The sequence below is a fragment of the Lactuca saligna genome, chromosome 4 (assembly GCF_052625555.1).
Source record: "Lactuca saligna cultivar CGN05327 chromosome 4, ASM5262555v1, whole genome shotgun sequence".
Lineage (NCBI taxonomy): Eukaryota > Viridiplantae > Streptophyta > Magnoliopsida > Asterales > Asteraceae > Lactuca > Lactuca saligna.
The window spans coordinates 294,281,577-294,302,996 of record NC_136420.1 but is presented as its reverse complement, the minus strand read 5'-3'; the positions used below and the strand labels follow the sequence as shown (position 1 = coordinate 294,302,996).

Sequence of the window (21,420 nt, the reverse complement as noted above, 5' to 3'; positions counted from 1 at the left end):
AAGTGTAGTGTTGAACAGAGGAGGGTGGATAATCGTTAGCGCTTGAGCTTGCAGCAAATCCAAGATCCCAAATGATTTCGCAAGCCGAGTAATGAACATGCCCCCATTTATCTTCGAGTTTATCTTCTCCTTGACCGCCCCCTCCGCAAGAAATTTAGCAATGCAGTACGGAAGGTTGCAGAAGACGTCGGGAGTGATGATACTCCACAAGTAAAAGATATCAAGGGTGGGAACTTTGTCCCCATCCTTCCGCACATTGATCGTGCTTGCAACGAACCGGTGAATGAGTCGGTGGATCGGAGAACGGATATGACCTTCTTGAGCAGTGGAAGGTATGTAGACTCGGTTAGCAATTGTACTCCACCATGTCGATGCCACCACCTCCTCGGGAAGTTCTTTGTAGGTATTCTCCAAGAAGGCTCCAAAGTAATCCATCATCGCCATGTCTTGATCGTAGATGCCCAATCGCCAAGAGAACTCAACTATGCTGCATTGTCGCAGCTCCCCACCCAAAGAAAACGAGATCATGTTAGGATTGTAAACCTCACTACCACCTCGGAATGAAATGGTAGCAAAGAATTCCTAGCACAACTCCGCGTATACTGGCTCTTGGATTTTGAACAATTGCAACCAACCATCACAAGTGATGTTGGCATAACCCAAGTTACAATCTTTCACCAAATATGGAGTGAGTTCCTCTTCCAAGCCAACATTGCCCATCCATCCCCAATCCACTGCATTCGGTAAGTGGATTTCTTTCTGTCGAAGTGCTTCCAACCTGTTTAGGGCTCGAGTTTTGGAGGATTTGGAGGTGATTTGTTGAAAGGCTAACCATGGCATATCACCATGGCCTCCCCCACGTGAGGATTGACCTCTTCTTGCCATGCTATCTGCATACACCAATCAAAAACACAGCAACAAACAACACCCTGTAATTAAAACAGGAAAATTTATGATCTGATTGTGACCTACTCGCCGAGTACACGAACATACTCGCCGAGTAGTATGAACTTCTTGACAGATCGAGATCGGATCTGTGTAATCTGTGCAATAGTCCAAATTATTCATAGGGTTTTGTTGTAATTACTTATCTAACCATAGATCTTGAAGAAATTAATCCTAACAACATCTAATTCATGAGTAAATCAAAACCCTAAAAATTGGGAAAAACTCCCCAAATCCGAAATCACATCAAATATGGGAAGATATGTGATAAAGATTGAACCTTTCATGAAATTAAAGGGTAAAGATGTTACCTTGTTGCTTGAATGAAGAGAAAGAATAAGAAATTTGGAGAGATCTTGAAAAATGCTTAGAGAGGCGGCTGAGAGGAAGTGCTCGGCGAGTGTTGGGATGAATTGGTGAATAATAACAATTTTTACAGGTTTTATTTTACTGGGTTTGAACCGGCTACTCGCCGAGTAGAATGGGTCTACTCGCCGAGTAGACACGCGTGTTATCAACTTTTGGCTGTAAGTGGGCATTTACTCACCGAGTATAGTCGATATACTCGCCGAGTAGATGTTACAGGTTGAAAAAATTTGTAAATTTGCCAATTTTACTGTACGAATTCATTTGTTTAGCCCTTCCACCCACACTCAAAGCATAGCTTGTCCTCAAGCACTTAGAGACATAGAATAAACGAAGAAGAATGAAAAAAAAACAATATGAAAAATAAAGAAAAGGAAAGAAAATGCAAACTTGAAACTCGGGTTGCCTCCCGAGAAGCGCTTCTTTTGATGGAGTCATTAGCTGGACTCCGCCCCGTCTACGTGTTTGCAATTCCGCACAGTAGCAGCTCCTCCAATCCTTCATTTCGGGGGACACCTTCTTCATATTTATTCACCCTATGACCATTGACATTGAATGGTGTGCCGTCTCTTGATATCAATTCTATAGCCCCGTGAGGAAACACCGTCTTGACCAAAAAGGGACCATCCCACCTTGATTTATGTTTGCCCGAGAAAAGTTTTAATCAGGAATTGAAAAGTAATACTTTTTGGACTTCATGGATGTCTTTGCTCTTGATTCTTTTATCATGCCATCTCTTGGTCTTTTCTTTATAGAGCCACGAACTAGAATAAGCCTCATTTCAGAGTTCTTCAAGGGCATTCATTTGCATTAAACGGTTGGTCTTCAATTCTTCTATATCAAAGTTGCACCTCTTTAAATCCCAATATGCCTTATGCTTGATCTCAACCGGTAAATGGCATTGCTTTCCATAAACTAACTTATATGGTGTAGTACTAATAGGTGTTTTGAAAGCGGTACGAAATGCCCATAGCGCGTCATCCAATTTATCCGACCATTCCTTGCGGTTGCTTCCCACCGACTTCTCTAAAATACGCTTCAAGGCTTGATTGGTCACTTCAGTTTGTCCACTCGTTTGTGGATGGTATGACGTGGAGAACTTATGGGTCACCCCATATTTCTTGAGCACCTTTTCCAATTGATCATTGGCAAAGTGTGTGCCTCGGTCACTAATTAGGGCCTTCGGAACACCAAACCGGGAGAATAGTTTCTTTAAGAATCGTACCACTACCCGTCCGTCATTTGTAGGTAAAGCCTGCGCCTCCGCCCATTTCGAGACATAATCTACCGCCACTAGTATGTACTTGTTTCCTTTGGATGTGGGAAAAGGTCCCATGAAGTCAATGCCCCATACGTCGAACACCTCGCACACTTGAATGCTATGTTGTGGCATTTCATTTCGAGATGAAATGTTTCCCACCCTTTGACAAGCATCACATTCTTTGACATATTGGGCCGCATCTTTGAAGATTGTAGGCCAATAGAACCCAATGTCAAAGATCTTCTTTGCGGTATAGTGTGCTCCATGATGTCCTCCCGTGGGCCCGCTATGGCAATGTTCTAGTATTCTTCGGCTTTCCTTCCCGAACACACATCTTCTTATAATTCCATCCGCACAACTTCGAAAGAGGTATGGATCGTCCCAAAAGTAATATTTGATCTCCGCAAAGAATTTCTTCTTTTGTTGACTACTATAATCCTTCGGGACGTAATTTGTAGCTAAATAGTTAGCTATGTCTGCGAACCATGGCTCCTCTCCCACGGACACCATAATGTATTCATCCGGAAAGTCGTCTCCATCCTTATCTTCTTGCAATTGCGGGTTCTCGAGCCTAGATAAATGATCGGCCGTTACATTCTCCATTCCTTTCTTGTCTCGTATCTCTATATCGAATTCTTGAAGAAGCAGCACCCATCGTATTAGTCTTGGCTTGACATCCTGTTTGGAAAACAAATACTTGATAGCCGAGTGGTCAGTAAAAACAGTGGTTTTAGATAAAACCAAGTAAGGGCGAAACTTGTCAAAAGCATAAACCACGGCTAAAAATTCTTTTTCAGTAGTAGTATAATTCTCTTGGGCGGGGTTTAAGGTCTTTCTTGCATAATAGATGGGTTGAAAGTGCTTATCAACCCTTTGACCAAGGACCGCTCCTAGTGCATAGTCACTAGCATCACACATGATCTCAAAGGGTAAGTTCCAATTTGGTGCTATAATGATCGGGGCATTAGTTAATTTTTCCTTTAGAAATTCAGATGCCTCTAAACACTCTTTAGTAAAATTAAAGGGTGCATCTTTTAGTAATAATTGTGTTAGAGGTTTCGTGATTTTGGAAAAATCCTTTATAAAACGCCGGTAAAAACCTGCGTGTCCCAAAAAACTTCTAATGCCCTTCACATTAGTTGGTGGGGGTAATTTGGCAATGGTGTCTATTTTTGCCCGATCCACCTCAATTCCCTTTTTAGAGACTTTGTGTCCCAAAACTATACCCTCCTTGACCATGAAGTGACACTTTTCCCAATTTAGGACCAAGTCGGTTTTCTCACACCTAGCAAGCATTGAGTCAAGATTTGTGAGGCAGTCATGGAAAGAAGATCCGAATACAGAAAAGTCATCCATAAAGACCTCCATGAACGTTTCCACCATATCATGGAATATGGCGGTCATGCACCTTTGAAATGTCGCAGGTGCATTGCATAGTCCAAATGGCATGTGTCTATAGGCGAAAGTCCCACTTGGGCATGTAAAGGTGGTCTTTTCTTGGTCCATTGGGTCTATGGGTATTTGAAAATACCCTGAAAACCCATCTAGAAAGCAGTAATAGCTATGGCCCGATAGTCTCTCTAACATTTGATCTATGAAAGGAAGGGGGAAATGGTCTTTGCGAGTGGCATCGTTTAGCTTTCGATAATCGATGCACACTCACCAACCGGTTACCGTTCGCGTTGGAATTAACTCATTCTTTTCGTTGGTGATGACCGTCATTCCTCCTTTCTTGGGCACCACTTGGACCAGACTCACCCATGGACTATCGGAAATGGAGTAGATGATTCCTGCATCTAAAAGCTTGAGCACCTCCTTCTTGACGACTTCTTGCATGTTCGGGTTCAATCATCTTTGATGTTGCACCACCGGCCTTGCTCCTTCTTCTAAATTGATTTTGTGAGAGCAATAGGATGGGCTTATTCCCTTGATGTCGGAGATGCTCCATGCGATGGCTCTTTTCCTTTTCTTCAACACGTGTACAAGTTCTGCCTTTTCCGTCTTGGATAGGTCCGAGGCTATGATCACAGGCTTCTGATTTCCTTCTTCCAGAAAGGCATATTCCAGATGGTCAGGTAGTGTTTTAAGCTCTAATTGGTTGTGCTTAGTGACGGACTCGCCGAGTGCAGGTTTGGTACTCGGCGAGTTGGTAGCTGCATTCACGACTTCTGGCTTTTCTTCAGTTGTACTCGGCGAGTAGATCGGGTCTACTCGGCGAGTAGGGCTCTCAGATTGCTTCTTTATTTCTTCATACTCCGCTTCTTCCAACAGTCTTTCAATCTCTAGTAAGTCCTTTTCTGGGTCAAATGCTTCATCCAAAGCTGCAAACTTGCTGGAATCTTCAGGTATGTCTTCTTCCAATAGTTCTTCGAGCATGTCGATTGAGAAAGCCGTGTCGTCACTACTCCTTGAGTACTTCATGGCTTGGTCTACCCCGAATGTCACTGAATCGTCTCCAACTCGCAATGTGAGCTTAGAATCTCTCATGTCTACGATAGCGCTAGCTGTGTTGAGGAAGGGCCTTCCAAGGATAATTGGCACTTGCGGATCCGCCTCCATGTCTAGAATGGTGAAATCAGCCGGAAAAACAAATTTGTCCACTTTCACTAGCAAATCTTCACAAATGCCTCTTGGGAAGGTGAAAGTCTTGTTTGCCAAATGAATTGCCATTCGAATTGGCATAAGGTTCACACTTGCTCCAGAATCAGCTAAGGCATGAATTACAGCCAAGTTGCCAAATTGGCAAGGTAAAGTTAAGCTCCCCGGATCACCCTTCTTCTTTGGTAACTTGTTTAGCATTGTGGCAGAGCAGTTCTCATTAAGCACTATCTTCTGCACTTCCTCCATCTTTCTTCTGTTGGTGAGGAGTTCCTTAAGGAACTTAGCATACTTGGGCATTTGCATGACGGCTTCAATGAAAGGAATGTTGATTTGAAGAGTTTTAATGTGGTCTAGAAACTTCTGATATTCCTCTTCCTGCTTCTCTTTCTTGGCTCGGGCTGGGTATGGCATTGGAAGCTGGTATGGCTTCAAGGGAGGCTGTTCATTCGTTTTAGCAGGGGTACTCGCCGAGTCCATCGGCCCTACTCGGCGAGTAGAACTCTCAGATTGTGAATCTTGGTTTTCTACTTGTTCTTCCGTTCCTTCCTTCTGTGAGTCCCTGGTTGCTTCAGTTCGAATGGGGGCTAGGGGAGTAATGATCTTCCCACTTCTTGTTGTGACAATGTTTACTTGCGCGCCTCGTGGGTTGTTCTCGGTTTTGCTAGGAAGCTCGCCCGGTGACCTTTGGTTTAGTTGTTGAGCAAGTTGCCCAAGTTGCGTTTCTATGTTGTGGATGGATGCTTGCTGGTTCCTGAGCATTGTTCTTGTTTCTTGGATAGCAACATCATGGTCACTATGTCTTTTCTCGGAAGCGGCCACAAATTTAGTAAGCATATCTTCCAAGCTTGGCTTCCTCTCTTGCACCGGCTCCTCCTTTTGATAAAAGCCTCTCCCTTTTTGTCTATACTTCTCCTCCTTGGCCTTCTTGTACTCTTCGTAAGGCAGCCACTCTTTCTTTTGTTTGCGCCAGTCCTCATCATACCGGTCACCGCTCGAATAACATGCTTGTGCCTTTTTGTTGCCATTCTCATCCAAATCGCAATCTCTAGTGAGGTGAGGTCCATTGCAGTTTTCACAACCCACCCGATTAGCATGGATAGTTTGATCCATTTTGTCCATTCTCCTATCCATGGTTTTTAACATGGCCATAACCGCGGATAAATCTTCAGTAGCAGCGTACGTGGCTCCCCTCGTGACATCATTCCTAGGGTTGTGGTATTCTCTAGAGTGTTTAGAGAATTCTTCAATCAATTCTTTAATCACCGGGGGTGGCTTCTTTGTAAGTGGGCCTTGTGAGTCTAGCAACTGTCGGGTTGTAACATTGACTCCATCATAGAAGATGGAAACTTCTTGCTGGCTGTTTAGATCATGGTGTGGGTAGTTTCTGAGCAGACCTTTGTACCTCTCCCATGCTTCATATAAAGACTCTCCAGCTTGTTGTTCAAAGTTTGCAATGGCCTTCCTCAGTTTGGCTATCTTGGATGGTGGGCAAAAGTGATCAATAAATTCTTCCTTCATTCTGGCCCAAGTAGTGACTGATCCGGGAGGAAGTGACTTGAGTCAGTCTTTAGCAGCACCCTTGAAGGTTACCGGAAGCATACGAAGTAGTTGCGTTTCGCGGGTTACATTTGGAATATTGATGTAATCAGCAACATCATTTACTTCATCCAAATGTTTGTAGGCATCTTCATGATCTTTCCCATAGAAAGGTATTTCCTTGAGTGAAGCTAGGATATGACCTTTTAGCTCGAAGGTAGCAGTCGCGGGAATTGCGGGTTGCACAAGTCCCGGGCCATGGTTGTCGCGCATCCTCTTCTTCCATTCTCCCATGGGGATTTCATCAATGTTAGCCATAGTGAACGCTAACTCTTCCTCCAACTCGGTTTCTTGCTCGTACGTTGCCTCCTCTTCTTCCTCGATCTCGTATCCAATATCTTCTTGAATTGGCTCCTTACTTATCAAAGAAGCGCTAGAAGCTCCTGATTTACTACTCTTCTTTTTCCCAAAAACAGTCTTCAAGTTGGACAATGGTGATTTCTTTGGTGTGCTTGAACTCTCCACGTCCTTCCCTTTGTTTCTTTTCAATGAGGATTTGGGGTCTTCAAACGGGGGTACCAGTGGTGTGTTTGCTCCTCTGGTCATGAAACTCCTGAAATCAATCAAATAAAAAGCGTAAAAAGAACAAAAAAATTGTAAAAATAAAGAAAATCTACTGCTGAGTAAACTGCTACTCGCCGAGTAGGTGCGATTGCACTCGGCGAGTATCAGTGATATTTCAAAAAAAAATTCTAAGTTTTAAACTAACTAAAACAGATACTAAAACCTAATTACTAATTACTAAATTGCAATAAATGAACTTTATGCAAGTAAACTCACACAAAGGATCGAAAAAATTAGGAATTAGCTTAATTATTTAGAACCGTTACCCGACAACGGCGCCAAAAAACTTGATGTGTGTAAAATCAACTAGTTTTATCCCTACTTTTTATTAATAAATTGAGCACACAAAGGCAGTGAACCTGTCTTTAAGTGGTATAGATTGATAAGTAAGGTATCGAACTCAGGGAACGGAAAATTAAACTAATAGCTAATTTTAACTAAAAAAAATAATAAAAGTAAAGGGTTTTTCTCTAGTTTTGCAGGACTAGAAACTTAGACAAACTAAATTAACTAATTAACTAAAGCAACAACTATTCACCATATTTGATAAAGATGTTTCTATTTAGGTTCAACCAATTCACTCATATGGTTATTTAAGTTTAAGGTAGATTAATTGCTATTGGTTACCAATTATAATAGTTAGGTTCATATTCATTACTCCTAACCCTTAGACAATTAACTAATTTAAGCGTTGATCAAGTGTTTAAACTAATTAATTCCTTAGATTAATTATTTGGATTAAATAAGATTTGTAATGGTCAATTAAGTTATTAATTCAATTAAACTCTTGTTGATGGTTTCTCAAACAAGCTCACACATTAATCTTCCTATTTTCTCATTAATCTTAGTTTCATAATCATTACTTCTAAGCATATGGTTTAGCATTCACATAGACATATGAGGTTAACAATTAAGTGATGTTCATGCAACCTAATTGCCTTCCAATTAACAGAAAATAGTAGTGATTAATACATAAGGTTCTTTAACAAACTTAATTTAATAGATCACCAATAGACAATTAAGAAAGAATCAATAATTAAACCATAGGAGTTCTTTGGTATTCCCCAAACAAAAACAAAAACGAATTTAGCTCATAATTGCAGTAGAAACAAACATAGAACAAAGTTTACTAAAGCAAATATGTTCAATTCCTAAGTCTAAGTGGTAGAATTAACCTAATTGCTTGAATTCTTCCAACTATTGAAGCCTAGGGTTCCTTAGCGCCTTCTGAATCTCTTAATCGTAGCTAATTCTTCAAAAATCGCCAGGAGTCCCCTCCCATGAGATAAGGATTCGTCTTTTATAGATATCCCAAAACAGGGTGTACTCGGCGAGTAGCAGAATCAACTCGCCGAGTAGATCCATACATATCCGTCTTGAATCAGTAGTCGTATTTATCTTCTGGAATATCCTCGTGTACTCACCGAGTAGGGTCGATCTACTCGCCGAGTATCACCTTCTTTCACTCTTTAATCTTCAATTGCTTTCCTTTTCTCCTTTTTGCTTCCAAGCATATCTTTTGGACTGAAAACAAAATTCACAACATTTTAAGTACCTTTTGTCCATATTATTCACATAATTAATCAAAAATAACTAAGAATATATGCTAAATAATTAACTAATTATGCACATATCAGCGATGAATAGCGCTGCTAATAACGATACCACTAAATGAAAACGCTAAATTGAAAATAGCGGTTCTTGACCTCTGCAAAACGCTATAGCGCAAAATTGATAGCTTAGAACACAAGCTCCTAACATATCCTTAAGCGTCTGAATGGTCTGCTCACTCTGGTCATCGGTCTGCGGATGATAAGCAGTACTGAAATACAGTTTCGTACCCAGTTCCTCGTGTAACTTCTGCCAGAATAGGGAAGTGAACCGCACATGTAGGTCTGATATAATGGAGACAAAACTCCATGATGAGCAACAATCTCCTGAACATACATATCGACCAACTTTTTGGGTGATGAGCTCTCCCTGATGGCTAAAAAGTGGCCACTCTTTTTCAATCGATCCACGATGACCCAGATAGCCTCAAAACCCTTGGCAGTCTTCGGTAGCTTGGTGATGAAATCCATGGGAATCTATTCCCAGTTCCACATGAGAACCTCAAAGGGCTTTAGCTTGCCATGTGGCCTCAGATGCTCAGCCTTGAACATTCTACAGGTCAATCACCTCTCAACATACTAGGCTATCTCCCCCTTCATACATGACCACCAGTAACTTAGCCACAAATCCCTATACATCTTGGTGGCTCCCAGGTGTATTAAAAAGATAGAGTTATGAGCCTCCTCTATAACTATCTTACTGATCCGACCAAAAACTAGAACACAAACCCGACCACACTAGGTCAACAATCTCTGACTATCGATGACAAACCTACCGATCTCGCCCGTAATCCTATCTTATTTCCATTTCTCCTTGTTGACCCCTTCTTTCTGATCCCCTTTTATTAAATCCAAAAGTGGGGAATCAATAGATATCCTCATACATATCTCTCCGACTGAGGATCCCGCTGACTCGCGGCTCAAAGCGTTTGCGACTACATTCGCTTTACCTGGATGGTATAGGATGTCATAGTATTAATCCTTGACCATGTCAAGCTACCTATGCTGCCTCATGTCTAGGTTTGGCTGGTCCATAAGATATCGTAAACTCTTGTGATCCGTGTAAACGATACAACAAACCCCATACAGATAATGTTTCGAAATATTAAGGGAAATAGCATTGGCCCCAACTCCAGGTCATGAGTAGGATATCTTGCCTCATGCGGATTCAGCTGCCAAGAAGCATAAACAATCACTAGTCCCCTCTGAATAAGGACTGCCCCCAAACCAGTGATGGATGCATCACAAAATATGACAAAATCCTCGACACCCTTTGGAAGGGTTAATACTGGGGTCTTTAATAACCTTTGCTGTAGTGTCTCAAATACCATCTGCTACTCTGTGCCCCATCAAAAATCCACTCCCTTCGCCGTCAGATGAGTGATGGGATAGTAATCTTGAATAAATCTTGCATAAACATCCGATAATATCTTGGGAAACCCAAGAAACTCCAGATGTCCAAGGGAGATTTCGGAACCTCCCACTGCATTATAGCATCAAGCTTGGCCGTATCGATAAAATCTCCATTTTGGTTAATGAGATGTCCCGGTAACTACACCTATCGTAACCAAAACTCACACTTCGAGAACTTGACATACAGTCGTTCTTGTCTCAACACTCTTGAAAGCTCTTAGAGGTGCTCCTTAAGCTGCTCTTTGGTCTTGGAATACACCAAGATTGTTGGATTAGGTGTCTAAGCCCATAACTATAATTAGTATATACTTGACCCGAAAGTATCATGGTCCATTTAGGTTACCTTCACCAGAACAGTCTGATAGGATAGATATTTGAGAAAGAGGTTATTTATTATTTATTAATATATTATAAGTATAATATATTAATTGTGAAATCAAGTTATTTAATTAGTATTGATCAAGAATTAATTTGGAATTAATTTAGTGATCAAAAGAGACTAATTAAATTAATAGGGATTCATTATGTAAATTATATATATATATATATATATATATATATATGTGTGTGTGTGTGTGTGTGTGTGTGTATATAGTTTGAGCTATTGATCCATGTTGGACTAAGTTTATGTAAGTATCCATGAAGAGTTAGCCCACATGAGATATGGATCATAACCTAAGTGTATGGATTAGGGTTTACCCATGAATCTTGGAATCCTACACTATATATGTATTTCCCTAAGGCTAAAAATCGGTCCTAATGATTTCTAAGAGAACCCTAGCCGAGTTTAGTGATGCTTAACCTCTCTCTCAAAGTCATCCTTTGTTCATGGTGTTTGTGAACCATTTAAAGCATCACACTTGTGCTAAGCTCTTGAAAGGCCAAAACTACAAGCGACAACAAAGAGGTATTCTTCTAATATTATTTTATGATTCATGTACCAAAATTGTATGCTTGTTGTAGGCTTCATGCTTTGGAAATTTTATTGCATGTATAACGAGAGAAAACTTAGATCCAAAAGCAATTATGGTTGTATGTACACCATAAGAGTGTTATATTACACAAAAACCAATAGTTGTATCAGAGCCATGGATAGTTTTCTGTTATGTAGTTGCGTTGTTCATTGTTTAAAGTTGAAGCAAAATGAAAATTCCCTTCAGCCAGACTGAACTCGCCGAGTGCATTGATGAACTTGACGAGTATAAAGTCTGGCTCGATGAGTTGCACTTGCAGATGGCTGATTTTTGGGATTTTTGGCCTGGATTTGGATTGGAATCACTACCACAAACTATTTTGTATCATAAAATCTATTTTTTCTGATATGGTAGTGATTATACGTATCCAATAAAAAGATAATTGTCAAAGTTTTAAGATAATTGTTGCTTTATATGATAAACAAGGTTACTTGTAAATTATTGATTTGATATTATCTTGCCATATAAGTTTAGTTAGATCAATCATTAATTATATGATAATTTTATTTGTTGAAATTTATCTAAATGTTTTTTTAATGAATTCCATAAGTTATCCTCAAGTTATGGAACATGAAAAGCCTCATCCATTAAAATAACATTAAACTCATAAGTTATGGAAACAAAGAGTTTTGAAGAGTTTCAAAACTTGACCTCAAGTTTTGGAATTTGAAATGTTTAAATAAAAAGTTTTAAATTTATAATATTGAATTCTAAAACATCTAGTAATTAAAAGGTTTGAAAAGACGTATCTCTTGAGTTCATAACTTAAAAATTAATTAAATAGTTTTAATTTTGAATATTTAATAACCTAGATGCTTTGAATAGTTCAATAACACCTTATGGACTTTATTAACTTAATTAAAGTGTTTAATTTATTAATAGACTAAACCATCAAGTATTTTAAAAGTTTAAAAAGTACAATATAAAATTAAAAGTTTAATATATTATATATGTATAAGTAAAAGGCCAGTCTTACCGTTAGTAGGCCTCATTCACAAAGCCAATCTATAAAAGGGGGGGGGGGGGTATAAGATTACTTCCTATAAAACCGTGGTTTAATGGGTGTCCACTCTCACCTACCGCTTCCTTGACTGATGGAGGGTCATTAGCCGAATGGGTTTGACAAGACATTTAAATCATCATTAAAAGTATAATGAAACATAAAGTAACTAAACATTTATAAATTCCCAATCTTAGTTACATTAGGAAAAATGTGAATTTGATGCTAACCAATGAAATTGCACATTGCACCTTATTAGTCGTTAGTGGAGCATGTGTGGTTAACCGACACACTAATCTGTGACTAATTAAGGATGGCAATGGGTAGCTCGATGTTAATCATGGATCAATGGAGCGTGTGTAGTTAACCGACACATTGATTAGGTGATTTGTAACATTTAGTGTACCAAGTTAATTTGCATGGTTATTCACACGTTGTTTGTGGTCCTCGGCATCCCAGTAACAAACTTGAAGGGTATAATCGAGATTAAAACATGCCATTGAAAAGTTCAATGAATCACAAAGAATCTATGAATTTTAATTCATTTAAAACTTAATAATCAATTTCGTTTTTCATGGTGGAAATTAGTAAATCATCATTTACCTACCTTCAAATATTTTACAATTGGATTAAGGCATCCTTCTTTCCGAATTGTAGAATATTGTATTGGGTTCTAGCCTTAATATTTCACTTTGGGTGTTATATTAAGTACTTAAATCAACTAGATTGAATTTCTCCCATTATAGATGTCTAGGTCAGACAACTATGGTCTTTCCAAATCTTTTGGAATAAGCTTTCCTTAGGAAGATGACGTCCCACGGATGGATCGTGGAAATGGAAATCATACTTCACTTCCTCCACCTCCTGTAATAATTCTCCCTAACCCACAAGTTCAAAGACTTGAAAAGTTCAAGGTCTCTCAATCCTATTGGCAAGCAAACACCAAGATAGAAGGTCCGTGTGTGCACATGTCTTGGAGATGAAGTCACACATGGATAGTCTAGGAATGTTAGGAGTCGTTGTGTCAAGGAAGTTGGCTGTTGACTTAGCTCTTCAGTCACTTCCCGAGTCGTATAGTTAGTTTGTTAAAGACTACTATATGGCATACTGTGACGTAACCTTTATTGTTCTTACCTATTTTCTTATTGCCGTTGAATCTGCAATGATTTGGCGTACTGGTAATGCAAATTTTATTGGAAGATCTACTTCCTAACCTTTCATGGACATTGACAACAGAAACATTCAAAGTCCAGAAAAGATTTCTCTTTCCAAGGGAAAGGGAAAGGCTAAGTCTGAGATTGTCATGTGTACCATTCCAAAATAGTCTGTTTGTTTCTATTGCCAAGAAAACGGACATTAGAAGCGAAGCTGCCCTAACTACCTAAGAGATCTAAGAGAGGGTAGAATGAAATTGTATGGTTCTACTTCAGGTAAGTCAACTATCTGACTCTATTAAGTCCCTATTTGTACATTCTTAATACATTAATGTAATTATAGTATGTTGTTTTATAGGATCAAAGGAAGCTTAAATGAAAAGCATGCTGAGTCTGATCGCGAAGAGATGGATTTCGGTCGCATGGTTCGATGATCGGATTTTTGAGTAACTACTTAGGAGTTATGATAGATTGCTTAGGAATACTTAGAAACATAGCTTTCATATGTACTTGCATTGTATGGAAAGGTTTTCCTCATGTTATAAACATAGAAAAATTTGATTTTATCTTATTTTATATTTCCTTGCAATGCCATTTGTGAAAATTGATGTTTGTATGTTTCTTTTGTTAGCAATGTTGAGAATGAAATTGATTCTTTCGTTTGTGGTAGTTTCAAGATTTACCAAATAAGAAAAGATTCTCATCACCTAAGTTTCAGTTAGATAAAAAGTTGGAATCATGCAACTTGTATTGTATGATATATTAGAACATTCGTCTTTGGGAAATTAAGACTAATTCATTGTTTCACATGTATATGTGAGTCAAGTGAAGGATTAGGGGATCAGTACCCTTGGTTATGCACTGATCAGGTCTACTACAAAGAACGATAAGACTATTCTTTATGGTTTACTAAAATTTTAGTAAACATGGTTGTACTTACAAAATTAAGTATAATTCTAAATCCTTGAAAAGGTTTCGATAGATAGTAGAATGAATAAGATGAATCAAATTAGGCAGAAAGATAAAAGTTTCTATAATCTGAAACGAAAGGAGAGTACTTGAGTATCGTGTTTTATGATCATCTTAGCGATTGTGGAACCATATCGCAATTGATCCTCTAAAGTGCACTTGTATGGCTAAGAAGAGCAATTGATCCTCTAAACCCCGCTTTGGTGTTCTTCGATATCCCTATATGGGCCTTCCCATACGGGACCCAACTTGCCCTATGGATGGGCACGACTTGCCTCATTCTTTCTTAACACGTATTGTCTAATCCTGAATGCCTTCTCTCTGACCGTCTGGTTGTAATACTTTTCCACCGCGTGTTTATATGCAACCTGGCGAATGCTTGAATTTTCTCATCTTTTTTCGAGGATATCTAGGTTCAACCTTAGGTTATGAGAGTTAGCTTCTTCGTCGGTGCGGGTTTTCCTCATCGTGCCTATCGTCATCTCTACTGGAAGCATCGCCTCCACTCCGTATGTTAGGCTAAATGAGGTATCCCGTGTGCTTGTCCGTGGGGTGGTCCTGTATGACCATAGTACTGCCGATATCTCTTCGGCCCAATTTCCTTTGGCCTTTCCTAACCGCTTGTTGATCCAATTCACGATGGTTCGGTTAGATACTCTCGTCTGTCCGTTTACTTGTAGATGTGATACCAATGTGAATTGCTGACCAATCCCCTTCCTGGTGATACCACTTATTGATCCAATTTCAATCTTCTTGGTGCCTCTGGGAATGGTCCCACAATGTCTATCTCCCACTGATAAAATGGCCCGGGGATGGATACGCTAGATAGGGATGCCGACTGTAACACTAGTCAAAATAGGTCAATAACAATCACATGTGATTATACCAATCATTTAATGTGATTTTGTTAAACTAGTAATGTAGTAAACTCACTATGTATTTCATGATAATTCTAATATAAATATGAACTTTGATACATACTTTATAAGTTAAATTAAAGTATACATCCATACGATTCCGAAAATATAGAGAACGCCTAAATCTGACTTCGCGTGAAGAAGTTATGATAAAATGAACACTATAAAATCTTTATAACAAGAGGAATTTAAAATAGGCTTAGAGTTAGCTATTGTAATCTATTAGAGAGTTATAGTACTCGGAATTACCTATGCGTGCATATAAAGAACGTCAAAAAACGGAGTTCGTATGCAAAAGTTATGTCCTTCCGAAAATGTCACTGTCAGAAACCCTAATTTCACGGAACTCACGACGTGAGCATAAACACTCACAACGTGAGGAGTCAAACCGCAATATTTCGGATCTAGAAGGTGTGTCGAGGCTGCGAGGGGATAAGATCCAAACTCACGACGTGAACAATGATATTTCACAACATGAGGAGTTATTTTGCCACCTTCGGAAGCTAGAAGACAGATGGCAAGTCTACGAAGAGATAAGATCCAAACTCACGACGCGAACAATGAGTTTTTCATGTCTTGAGGGAAAAAAATCTTACTATAAATAGCAAGATTGACCCCAGCCATTCTTACACCTTTACTTCTTTCCTTTCTCTCATTTGCTGAAGCCCTCTTGCATCTCGAGCGTCGACGACCTCGTACCGCCGACCGTTTCTGCTTAGATTACATAAAATCACGTTACTAAGGTGAGTTTCACGGCCCCACTTTCTAATATTTTTGGGGGAAAACGCATGCTAAATATTGTATATACGTTACTATTATGTCTATATGATAGTATATTAGTCTCAACATAGATAGTTATAATAAATGAGATTTAGTTGTTTCGTATCTGAAAGTATACAACTATCGTAAAGTTGTTAGCATGTTATTGTCACAGTAGTATACTAATGTAGATCTTGAGTTATACTTAGGATTATATATATATATATATATATATATATATATATATATATATATATATATATATATATATATATATATATATATATATATGGGTGTGATATAGTTCCAAAGTTATATTCGGAAGTTCTATATGTTAAGTTATAAAGTATGTTGCTATTATTGGTTTTATCTCAAGATAAAACTTGGTATGTTATATGTTGTTATTGTTAGTTTTATGTCAAGATAAAACTTAGTATGTTTATATTGTTATTGATCGTTTTATGTCAAGATAAAACTAGGAACGTTATATGTTGCTATTATTGATTTTATGTCAAGATGAAACCTAGTTTTAATTCTAATTATAGCTGTTGTACTACCTAAGTAGTATAAATATTAGGAGTAATGTTAAAAGCATAGTCTAATAACTTAGGGTTTTAGACATGGAAATGCTTTTGTTGTTAGGACTATAGAACGCCGTCAAAGTCTACATGAGCTACCTCATTCATCAACTAAGATTGGGGATCTTAGTGGAAGTCCTCTATTCTGTAACCATTAATCCCGTCTGAGCGAGGAAGTTGTGTATGAATAAGATACGAGTTGACGAACCCACTTGTGGTTGTTAATTACAACCCAAGACAAGCGAGTGACGATCCGTTCCTTTTATTTGTTATTGTTCCGGCGTCGATGAAGCGCGCGATATTGTTTCTCATGGTAAATCATGAGTGTATTGTTTCTCATGGTAAATCATGAGTGTGTTTTGTCAGAGGTTTTGTTGTCAAGCAGCGGTTACAGATTTATGGTAGCAACTTGTTAGAAACATTATATTTCGTCGTTATACAAGTATTAATGTTAAGTATAAGTTTCCCCTACTTATAACCCTAGGTACTACTTATATTAAGTAGATAATTATACCTAGCACACATACTCGTATAGAATTTAAATAGATTTATACGTAGTGTTTTTACTCGTATAGAATTGGAATAAGATTTATATGTAGTAACTTTCGTTTGTATGGAATTACAAACACTTATATTCATAGTATATGAGACTTATAGGTAAACTAATTATTTGGTAAGTAAACAATTATACATAATATATATACTAAATGTTGGAGAGTCAAAATGATACTTTGAAAACTATAGTTTTGAACTTGAGAAAAAGTGTTATTTTTAAATGAAGTCAAAACCTGTGAACTCACCAACTTTATGTTGACATATTTTTTAAATGCATGTGTTTTTAGGAAGTTGATAACTATGATACGAGAAATGACATTAAAGTGCCCGGTGTTTCCGCCGACGCCCGAGGTGTGACACCGATAGGCTTGCTTGGACTGGGGAAAATGCTTGACATTCTCCACACCTTTTTGTCAGCTCTATTGCATCCTAATACACGGTGGGCCAGTAGATCCCCATCCGCAACACCTTTCCTATTAAAGCACGTGCACCCTCATGTGTGCCTGCTTGGCCCGCATGGGCATCTCGTAGTGCTTCTTTCCCTCTGGCTTCGTCTATACACGTTAGCCACGGGGTTGTGAACCCCTTCCGATACAACTCCCCATTTATTAATGCATATGAGGGCGCCTTTATGCGTGTCTTTTTGGATTCATCATGACTATCAGGTAGGATTCCTGGTTGTAAGTATTCGACCAGTGGGGTCATCCATATGGGTCCGGCTGTTATGAGAGTGCTTACCTGCCACTCTTCTACGCTTCTTTCTCTAAGTACCTCAACCAAAACTTTCTTTGACAAGTGATCAAAGCATGTTGACGCTAACTTGCTTAGGGAATCCGCCCTTCTGTTCTTGCTCCTTGGGATTTGCTTGATCGTGAACTCTTTGAAAGACTTAGTAAGATATTGCATTATTTTGACGTATCTCTCCATTCTTTTGTCCTTTGTCTCGAAGCTTCCGTTGATCTGATTAGCAGCTAGTCTTGAGTCTGTCAGCGCCGCTATGACCTCCGCTCCCATCTATTTAGCCAGCCGCAGGCCAGCAAGCAATGCCTCGTATTCCAACTCATTGTTTGAAGTATGAAAATCGAAGCGAAGGGCGTACGTAACTTCTTATCCCTCTAGGCTGATTAATATTAGTCCGGCTCTTGAGCCCTCCATGCTAGATGCCCCATCCGTGTATAATGTCAACCTTTGGTTGTTTTCTGGGATTTGTTTCATTGCCATGGTTCCTTCTTTGGTTACGTCTCCTCCATCGGGCATTTCCAGCAGAAAATCTGCTAATGCTTGGCCCTTTATGCTTGTCCTTGGGAGGTAACTAATGTCATGTTCGCCTAACTCGATGGCCCACTTTGCGAGTCGGCATGATGTCTTTGGTTTGAGCAATATTTGTTTGATCAGGAATTTTGTCAAGACCTTGATTTGGTAAGCCTAAAAATATCATCTCAACCGTCGCACGACGTATATGAGCGCTAGCACCAGCTTCTCCAACTTGGGGTAGTTAAGTTTGGGTCCCTATAGCACTTGACTAACAAAGTATATTGGCTTTTGCTCTCCCTCCCTTTCCACAACTAACTCAGAGGATATGGCCTCGTTTGAAGTCAAGAGGTATACCTGCAGCATTTCGCCTGGAATGCGGCTACCCACTATGGGCAACTTATGTAGGGCTTCTTTGATATTTTGGAGTGCTGACTCTGCTGCCGCTGTCCATTGGAAGTTGCTTTTCTTGACACAACCCTTTAAGGTGTGAAACAGCGGCATGGCCTTGTCATCTGACTTTGATATGAACCTACTGAGTGTTGTGAGTTTCCATCCAGTCCTTGTGCATCCCTTAAGGTGCTTGGAGGCGGGGTTTCGATGAACTCATCCACTTTTACTGGGCTTGACTGGATGCCCTGTCTGGTAACATAGTATCCCAGAAACTGTCCTTCTTCTACTCCGAAGGTGCATTTATTTGGGTTCAACTCCATCTTCACTTTCTCCAACGTCGTAAGAGTCTCCTCAATGTCTCGCAACATTTTTGCCCCGTCTTCGCTTTTAATATCCATGTCGTCGACATACACCTCGATATTCCTCCTAATTTGGTGGGAGAATATCGAGTCGACTAGGCGTTGATATGTTGCCCGCATTCTTTAATCCAAACGCCATTTTGGTGTAGCAAAACATACCATGGTCGGTGTAAAAATTCGTCTTTTCCTTGTCCTCCTTGCTCATCTGGATCTGATGATAACCCTTATACGCATCCAGGAAGCATTTTAGCTTGAAACCGTGTAGTAACTTCACCTTCTGGTCGATTTCCGGTAGAGGATAGTAGTCTTTGGGGCACGCCTTGTTAAGATTAGAGAAATCAATGCACATACACCATGAACCATCATGTTTTCGTACCATGACGGGGTTAGCTATCCAAGTTGGGAAGACTTCTTCTTATCAGGATTCCCGCCTTTATGAGTTTGGCTACCTCTGCATTGATTGCCCTGTTACGGTCTCCTCCTTCGACCCTTTTCTTCTACTTGACCTCCTTTGTACCCGGCTTAATCATGAGTTTGTGCTCTATAATTTGTCGATCTATACCAACCATGTCTATGGGAGCCCATGAAAACATGTTTTCGTGTTGCCTGAGGAGATCGATGAGTGCCCGTCTTGTGTGCTCCGGGAGGTTACGACCAATGCTAATTGGCTGATCCGGGTATTCTCCATTGACCTCCTCCTTCTCATTTGCTAATTTGTCCCATTCCTTTTTGTTTTCACTTGTTATTTCTTTTGGTTGCATGATCGTGAAACATTGCAATTGCTTCGGTGGTGTTGCTAGGATCGTAGCCAGGCCTTCTCTAGTGCTGAACTTCACAATTTGGTGCATTGTTGATGGAATTGTTCCTAGATAAAGCAGAGCCGTCCTTCCCAGGATGATATTGTGCTCAGCTGGGTGTCAAATTATGAAGAAATCGACTAAGACCATTTTATTTCGTTTCTTGTCGTGGATGATCAGTGTAAGAGGCGAATGAATTATGCCTAGCGGCCATAGGTTGCGCCCTGTAAATCCTACCAGCCTTCCCGTAGTGGGTTTTAGGATATCCTTCCATTTATGTGGAAGGTGACGAAAGCAATGCTCAAAGATGATGTCCACTGAGCTGACTGTGTCGATGTACACTCTGTATATGACCAGGTTCTTGATAGAGGCTTGGATTATGAGTACGTTATCACCTCTCCATCCTTCTGGCCTGGGATCTTGTGCTGAGAATGTAAGCGCTTGCGTCGTGGCTACGAGGTTTCCTTGGTCGACTATCCCTTCTTGTCTGCTCCTCTTGCCTCGTATCATGAATAGTTCTCTGGGTTGGATGCCTTCCCGTGATGCTCCTTTATCATTCTCGGCGTTAAACCTGGCGCGCATGCTGCATGCTATCTCCACGAGGCCTCCTTTGAGTTTTTTCTCCTCTATTTCATTCTTAAGAACTGAGTAATTGGTAGTGTCACACGTTTTGCTTTTGTGGTAGTCACAGTATCGCCCTTTGGGTGCTTTTTGTCGGTTGTGGCTTATCTGTGACCATGCATACATCCAGTCGGCGGCCTCGCCTGTCATTCTTAGCAAATGGCCTGAAGCGAACCAGTGGTCTTTTCCCTCGCCTAAAGTATATGCTCCCCCCTTACATTTCTATGTGGGTTGGGCTATAGTGATTGGTCTTCATGGCGTTCAGATACGCCTGTTTTGCTGCTTCGCCTACCTCTTGCCTCAAATAGCGTTCCACCCTTTCCTTTAATCCCGCTCTCGTCTGCGGTTTTTTGCCCATGAGTTTTTGTAACAAAGGAACTGGTAGGAGTCCCCACGTGAAAGCTCCTGCTATGAGACCCTCATCGTGCCTTGGTACATCCAACGTGGCACTTATGAAACTTGTGAAGTATTCTCTTACGCTTTCCCCTTCCTTTTGCTTGCATCCGATGATGGAGTGGGAGTCGCCTTTATACTTTCGCAGTTGCATGAAATTCGTGAGAAATAAATATTTGAGTTAGCCAAAGTTGTAAATGCTACCCGGTCGAAGTGTCTTGAACCATGTCCCTGCATTTCCATCAACGGTTGTCGGGAAATACGTGCATTGAAAACGCTCGTCCAGCTTTAGTGACATCATCGTCCATTCGTACGTATCAATATGGCTATCTGGATCAGTGGTG

General features: G+C 39.9%; 1 protein-coding gene and 1 non-coding gene across 2 annotated transcripts; one reads left to right on the top strand and one right to left on the bottom strand.

The window, feature by feature from the left end:
- The first annotated feature begins 6,536 nt into the window (after nucleotides 1-6,536).
- On the top strand, nucleotides 6,537-6,643 carry LOC145044446 (small nucleolar RNA R71). Its single transcript, XR_013681397.1, has one exon. It is a non-coding gene; the product is annotated as a small nucleolar RNA R71 (small nucleolar RNA).
- Nucleotides 6,644-17,691: 11,048 nt separating this feature from the next.
- Nucleotides 17,692-18,276, bottom strand: LOC145040780 (uncharacterized). The gene has a single exon (XM_078988676.1). It carries the CDS (start codon nucleotides 18,274-18,276, stop codon nucleotides 17,692-17,694), a length of 585 nt encoding a protein of 194 aa, XP_078844802.1.
- Between the last annotated feature and the right edge of the window lie 3,144 nt (nucleotides 18,277-21,420).

Excerpts from the sequence above, each read along its gene's own strand:
- LOC145040780 (XM_078988676.1), bottom strand. The coding sequence starts at position 18,276 with ATGGGAGCGGAGGTCATAGCGGCGCTGACAGACTCAAGACTAGCTGCT.